The sequence below is a fragment of the Mus pahari genome, chromosome 22 (genome assembly GCF_900095145.1).
Source record: "Mus pahari chromosome 22, PAHARI_EIJ_v1.1, whole genome shotgun sequence".
Classification (NCBI taxonomy): domain Eukaryota; kingdom Metazoa; phylum Chordata; class Mammalia; order Rodentia; family Muridae; genus Mus; species Mus pahari.
In genome coordinates this window covers 11,798,991-11,806,232 of record NC_034611.1, presented here as the reverse complement: position 1 = coordinate 11,806,232, position 7,242 = coordinate 11,798,991, and the positions used below count along the sequence as shown (strand labels likewise).

The window sequence follows — 7,242 nt, the reverse complement described above, 5'->3', positions numbered from 1 at the left end:
TTTTTTTTTTTTTTCCTGTTTGAAATAGTGTAGGGCAGCCTGTAGTGGTGCAAACTTTAATCTGAGCACTCGAGGCAGAGACTGGAAGACCTCTGAGTTTGAGACCAGCCTGATCTACTTAAGAGACCCTAAGTATTTATTTTTTGAAAAGTAATGGTAATGCTATTATGAGGGCTTTCCTGATTGTTTTCTGCTCTGTGTGTGTATATGTGTTGTGTATTTTAGTAGTTCCAGCAGCAATGTAAGCAGCAGGAAGGATGAGACAAATGCTCGAGATACTTACGTTTCATCTTTTCCTCGGGCACCAAGCACTTCTGATTCTGTGCGATTAAAATGTAGGGAGATGCTTGCTGCAGCTCTTCGGACAGGAGGTAAGTTTAGTGTTTGTTTGCTCCTTAGCCTTTTGCACCCCTGTGTCATCTTTACCTTTGTGTTAGTATTTTATAGGTATCTCCCTGCTGATAGCTCCCACTGCTTAGCTTAGGAGTTTGTTGTTAGTAGCAGTTATTAAAGGGCAGTAGAAAGGGGAACACACGGCACTGGGGCCTCCAACAGGCAGAGCCTTCTAGGGTGTTGATACCTTTTCTGATTCATGCTAACAAACTTTTTCCACACAAGTCTTTAATCTGCAAACTCATTACCCTGACCTTAGGTTGAGAGGTAATAACACTGAATTGTCGAATGTTAGTATGACATACAGTATTTAAGTTTTATATTAATAATTCTTTTTTTTTAATAGTTGGAAAAGCAGTATGTATTTATAGTTTATACTTACGTAAAAAGTACTACAAAGGACTGATCCTTAGACTTAACATGTAAATTTTAGACTTTAGGGATTCATATACAGTGCGAAAATATGGATAACATAATATGGTATCCAGAAAATATTTCAAATATATGTGTATTAGTTAAGAAAGTAAGCTTGATTGGCAGGATATTTGACATTTTATACAAACTCATTCTTTTTCTTTTCAGTTATGCTGAACTATGCATAGCTAGGATGATCAGTTTAGCTCTTTACCTGGCTCTTTTTCTACTGTAATTTCTTTACTGTCTCTGTATTTTTCCCCTTTTTCTTTCTAGCAGTTCTATTTGTTCTTTCTGTCCTTTTGAGCATTTGTGGATTTCTTCTGAGTATGTCTGTGTATGTGATTGGCAGATGAAATGAGTAGTTTCTCTGTGCTGAAGCCTGAGTCACAAGAGACGGGACAGTTCTTCCTAATATCTGTTCTTTCTCTTCTCTCTGTTGGAACACCCAGAATTTATAGTCTTATGAAATGATGAATTGCCTAGTATGTGAATTGTTGTTTCCTCGGGAGTAGGAGTCTTCATGAAGTCTTCTTCAATGCAGGGGTACTGTGGCAATACTTCTAATCCTAGAAGACGGGAGTAGTGGGCAGTAAGAGATCAGATCCGCAAATGGAGTTGAAGAAGTAGAAATGGTTTGCTTACCCTTTGCAATAATAAGTTTTTCATTCTTATTCCTAGATGATTATGTTGCTATTGGAGCTGATGAAGAAGAACTGGGATCTCAGATTGAGGAAGATATCCTTTGTGTGCACATCCATATCTGTGTTTAGTAATCTTGTGAGGTTTTCTTGTCCTAAGTCAGAGATTTATCCTATACTTTCTTAGGAAGGAGAAGGGTATCATGTTAATTTATTTCACTTGTTTCTTTGTCATTCAAATAGGTTTGTTTGTTTTGAGACAGTATTTCTGTGTAGCCCTGGCTGTCCTGGAACTCACTCTGTAGACCAGGCTGGCCTCAAACTCAGAAATTCGCCTGCCTCTGCCTCCCAAGTGCTGGGATTAAAGGTGTGCACCACCACTGCCCGGTGTCATTCAAATCTTAACTGCCTATGTTTGATGATAATTTTGTCTTTCTGCCTTTGCAAATTGGGAATGTAGCATCTGAATTTAAGTTGTGTAAACTGGCAGGAAATATTTTAAAGGTCGCTCAGTGGAGGGCCTCAGCAGAGTACTCACAGTCCCCTGTTCTGTCTGGCAGAGCTTGTGTTTATGCCTGGCACCATAGAGAAGACCGTGAGAGTGGACTTGCGTGTGGAGTACCTAGGTGGCAGTATAAAATGAGACTGTCCTTTTTGAGGAACTGGTCTTTGTAAAAAGTGAGCTCCTCCAGGCTCCTCCAGTCTCTATTTTGAATTGGCCTTCTTTGGAGAACAGCCTCCTGTAATCATTTTGTCACTGAGCTGGTAAATGAGATGAGCCTTCAGTACTGCCGCCGATGGTCTCTTCGCACAAGACCTGTGGCTATGCTCATAGAAATTTAAGAACTATAGTGAGATTCAGACTTGGGCAAGTTAACAGCTTGTGTAATTGTAATTTTTCAAATACTTGCTAACTTGGGTTGTGGCAGTTACTCTTGCATGCTTTTGACATTAAGCATTAAAAAAAATAAAAAGCATTACTTAGTCACAGTTGTAAAGAGTAACACTATGACCACTAACAGATGAAGGAATCTGGAAGAAGTGTTGTTTTATCATTTATCTAAATTGGAAACCATTTTTAAAAATTGCTTAATATTTAAGAATTATGAATTTGGCAGAACAGAAAGTTCTTATCTATATAACTTAATCTTTTTTCCTTAATGGCCAAGTACCTATATATCAAGAAATAAGGAATACAGACATGAAATACAAAAACAGAGTACGAAGTAGGATATCAAATCTTAAAGATGCAAAGAATCCAAATTTAAGGAAAAATGTGCTGTGTGGGAATATTCCTCCTGACCTATTTGCTAGAATGACAGCAGAGGTGAGCAAGTCTGTATATAAGTGCTGTATAAATATCTCATGTGCTTTGTATTTCATGTGCTGCAAAAACAACTATGATATGTTTATATATTAGGAACACTCAAGATTATTTGCTCCATTGATATTGTTGGTTTATTCCTTTTGTCTTGAGCTGTCCAGATGTTCTGTGTGTGGTACATTAAATCATTTGGATCCATTTATTGCTTGTGTTTATATGAATTGTGAATCTTAGTTATGAACAGACTTTGTATCCTTTAAGCAATTTACCATGGTTAAAAACTATAAACTTAGCCATCTTACTGATTATTTCTTAAATATATGCAGAGAACTATGGGGTAGATTCATAGTCTGCTATTTATAGACTTTAGCCATAGTGTATCTACAATTTTGATTTTATTAACCATCCATCAGAGTAATAGTAACTTTTAAAATAGCTAATAAAGTTTGCTATCTTTATAAAATTTTGTTTTAAAATATCTAAAATTTCTGCAAAGCAGAGAACACAGTTTAATCAGATTCTATATATCCCTCACCTGAGTTCTAACTACTTTTTGAGAATTTGTCTTCCTTTTTTTTAAAGCATACTTTTTTCTTTTTCATCCTTACCTCTTGAATCTACGTCAAGCATAATGCTTTTGTATGTACATACCCTCTACTAAGTCCTGTCAGGGACTTGGAGCCTTATCAACCTCCCGGGTCTTTTTCCTTATAGTAATTATTTTAGTGACTGAAGAAGCTCTCTTACTATGGACCATCAGACTCTCCTTGATGCTACTTTTCCTGGCACAGAAAGGAATCCTGGCCTATTCTGTATACTTGTCTCAAAACAAATCCAGACCTTCCTCCAAAGACCCCTGGGTTCTTTGAGGATGGCATTGGTAGTGATAGTATTTAGACCACTTTGTGAATACTTGAGTTGCTAATTGCTACAGGTTTTCATTGTTAGTTTACAAACAGTATGTGGATCTAATTTTTACATAAATGTTTACAAGTCATTAAAGAGATTTTGAAAGGAAGCATATTTTAAGTCTTCTGAGGGATATTATTGAAATTTTATAAGCTAATTTTACTTTTATTATTGATTATTGCTAAGCTATGTGAACATGAAAACATTCAGGATATAGAATAGCTATAGAAAGTATCTGATTGATACTGCCATTTTTGCCATAGGAAATGGCTAGTGATGAGCTCAAAGAGATGAGGAAAAACCTGACCAAAGAAGCCATCAGGGAGCATCAGATGGCCAAGACTGGTGGGACTCAGACTGACTTGTTCACTTGTGGCAAATGTAAAAAGAAGAACTGCACTTACACACAGGTTTGTGATTGAATGTGGTCTCATGTTCACATTAAGAATGTTTCACTACTGTTTCAGAGTAAAGATAATTACAGAATCTGTTCATTCTTTTGACCTCTTAGTGAAAAAGTGCTTTCTCAGTAGATTCCAACTAATTGAAGATAAGGTCATAAAAACATTTACTGTAAAAACTGTAGTGGCTACATAAAATAAAAGATGTACTACAATGACCAGGTTGTTTTTAAGAGCTCATAAGCAGTTACTGGTTACTGTGTCAGAGTAAGCAGGACCATATAGTTTAAGGGAAGTTCTCCACTTTCTTCACACGGCCTGTGAGTACTTTAGGTTTAACTGCCTTATAGAGAGATGTTCATAGAGAACAGAAAGTTGCCTACTTCAGGGGCCTAGGTACTATTGCCATTGAGTACAGAATAGCAGAGAACTTTTTTTTAAAGTGAGAGGGGTGTGTGTGTGTGTGTGTGTGTGTGTGTGTGTGTGTGTGCACATGTTGAGACCAGAGGGGCATTTGAGTCTCTACTTCTACCATGAATTTGGGGCTCGAACTCAAGTTGTTAGGGTTGGTGGCAAGTGTACGTTTACATACTGATCCATCTCACAGGGCCAGAAGGACTTTTAAAGAGTGTGTGTTTCCTTTTCTTCCTCTTCCTCTTCCTTTTTTTTTTTTTTAAAAAGATTTATTTATTTATTATATGTAAATACACTCACTGTAGTTGTCTTCAAACACACCAGAAGAGGGCATTTGATCTCATTACAGATGGCTGTGAGCCACCATGTGGTTGCTGGGATTTGAACTCAGGACCTTTAGAAGAGCACTCAGTGCTCTTAACCACTGAGCCATCTCTCCAGCCCTCTTCCTCTTCCTTTTAGATTTATGTTTTTTGTATTGTTTTCCCTGCATGTTGTCATGTATCATATGCATCTTCGTGCCCTTAGAAATCTGAAGAGGCTGTCAGATCTTCTAGAATTGGATTTATGGATGGTTGTGAAGTACCAAGCTGGTGCTGGGAATAGAACCTTGGTCTTCTGCAAGAATGGCAAATGCTCTTAACTGCTAAGTCATCTCTTCAGTCCTAATAAGAGTATTTCTCTAATACTCTAATACTAATAAGAGTATTTCTTTACTTTTTTGTTTGTTGCTTGGCTGGTTGGTTTTTTGAGATAGGATTTCTCTGTGTAACAGTCCTGACTTGTCCTAACTCTGTAGACCAGGCTGACCAGATTCTCCTGCCTCTGCCTCCTGAGTGCTGGGATTAAAGGTGTGCACCAGCACAACTTAATCTTGACTTTTAGAGAATTTCGTTTCCCACTTACCTGGATAAATTACACATGAAAGATAACAGAATAAGAAAAATGAAGTTTGAAAATATATGCTCTTTTTCCAATGGTGTATTTGAACTTGTATAAGCTCTTGCACATCTTAAGGTGATATCCCTGGAGTTACTGTATATCTTTATGTAGAATGCTCTTATATGTGTTGGATTCTTTTTAATGGTCATTCAAAAAGTAATGATTTTCATTTAATTTTACTGTAGGTGCAAACTCGTAGTGCTGATGAACCAATGACAACATTTGTTGTATGTAATGAATGTGGAAATCGGTGGAAGGTATGGCACAGCTTGGCATGTATATCAATTCTTTGTAAGCTGACTAACATATAAATCTGTACCCTCCTAAGACTTAATGTTAGCAACACATATATTTTAATACCAGGGAAAAATACTAAATTATTTTCACACATTCCCATGTAGATACATTTTTATCTTAGAAAAATTTATAGAGTTCTATGATATCAGAGTTTGTTTTAGGAATTGTAGTGGGCTTAGTTGTGGATTTGTAGCTTTTCAGTAAACATTTATTTTCCTTTTTTTTTTTTTAAAGATTTATTTATTTATTATATATAAGTATACTGTAGCTGTTTTCAGACACTCCAGAAGAGGGCGTCAGATCTTGTTACGGATGGTTGTGAGCCACCATGTGGTTGTTGGGATTTGAACTCCGGACCTTTGGAAGAGCAGTCGGGTGCTCTTACCCACTGAGCCATCTCACCAGCCCTATTTTGCTTTTTGTATTTGTAAATTTGTCTCATACAAGCAAGTTTATGTTTTTTATGTATGTGTTCTTTGCTGACGTCACACATGTATAAAATGTACTCCAGTTACTCACCCTTACCTACCCGTCGATCCCTCTGCGTTTAACCAGGGCAGTCTGTGTGACTACAGGTTTTGAACTGTTCACTAGACTTTCTATTGCTTCCGTCCCAGAATTTACCAATAGTTAAGCAAGGAGTTAGGGTTCTGTGATTCCCTCCTGATTTCAGGTTAACTATTGATGACACTCTGATTTTTGTACAGGCCAGTGAAAAGCTAATTTTTAAGTGACTTTGTTTTTGAAATTACAAAAACAAAATTTAAAATTAGGATTGCACATCAATCCCAATGATACTTTTCTTATTAATAATGATGGGGATATTACTAGTGTGGGATCGGGAGATACCCATAGTAAGGATAAGTCTTTGGAGCCACACAATAGTTGGAATTCCCTAACCCTAACCCTCACTCAACTATGATTTCCTCATGTAGTAGGCATAGATAATACTTAAGCTCCCTCTCTGTTATCCTCGTTTCCAGTCCTGGTGGACAGACTTGACCTGTCCAGATACTCTCTTAGATCTGTTATACATGCTCAATAGTTTTTATCTCTACTGTGAGTAAATATTATATAGTTTGTTTTAATAAAAGCAGTTTACTAAAACATGTTGTACCATATGGTACTTAATGAATATAAGGAAGTTTAGTTTAATGTAGAAAGCTAATAAGAATTGTTACTTATTTAACCAAGAAACATTAGAAAAATACTTTTTAAAACATGAAAAGCTTTATATATTTGTTCTTCAGTTACATAGTCCTTGTAATTCTATGGTGGAGGGTAAAAATGAGTGGCTACTATGTATAAAAATTATTTTTCAAAAATACCTTTTTAATCAAGTATATAAAATGAAGATATATATACAATTCCTTGTATTTTTAAACCTTACAAAATATTTCTTTTGTCTTTGCAGTTCTGTTGAGTTATGAAGAATTGGCAAAGTATCTGGACCATTAAGAAAAACTAATTTTGTAATTAGCTTTAAAATTAAGCCAGGCAACTCATT

General features: G+C 36.2%; 1 protein-coding gene across 2 annotated transcripts in view; it reads left to right on the top strand.

Moving 5' to 3' along the window:
• Tcea1 (transcription elongation factor A1) overlaps positions 1-7,236 on the top strand; it is a 29,556-nt gene extending 22,320 nt beyond the window's left edge. Inside the window, exons 5-10 of one of the 2 annotated variants that reach the window (XM_029533434.1) lie at positions 229-371; positions 1,489-1,545; positions 2,621-2,775; positions 3,945-4,091; positions 5,624-5,695; positions 7,150-7,236. In XM_029533434.1, coding sequence (XP_029389294.1) covers positions 229-371; positions 1,489-1,545; positions 2,621-2,775; positions 3,945-4,091; positions 5,624-5,695; positions 7,150-7,158 — 583 coding nt within the window. In that variant the 3' untranslated portion in view covers positions 7,159-7,236. Of the gene's footprint in view, positions 1-225; positions 372-1,488; positions 1,546-2,620; positions 2,776-3,944; positions 4,092-5,623; positions 5,696-7,149 lie in introns of both variants that reach the window. The other variant, XM_021222228.2, reaches the window with a different exon arrangement.
• Positions 7,237-7,242: the final 6 nt, after the last annotated feature.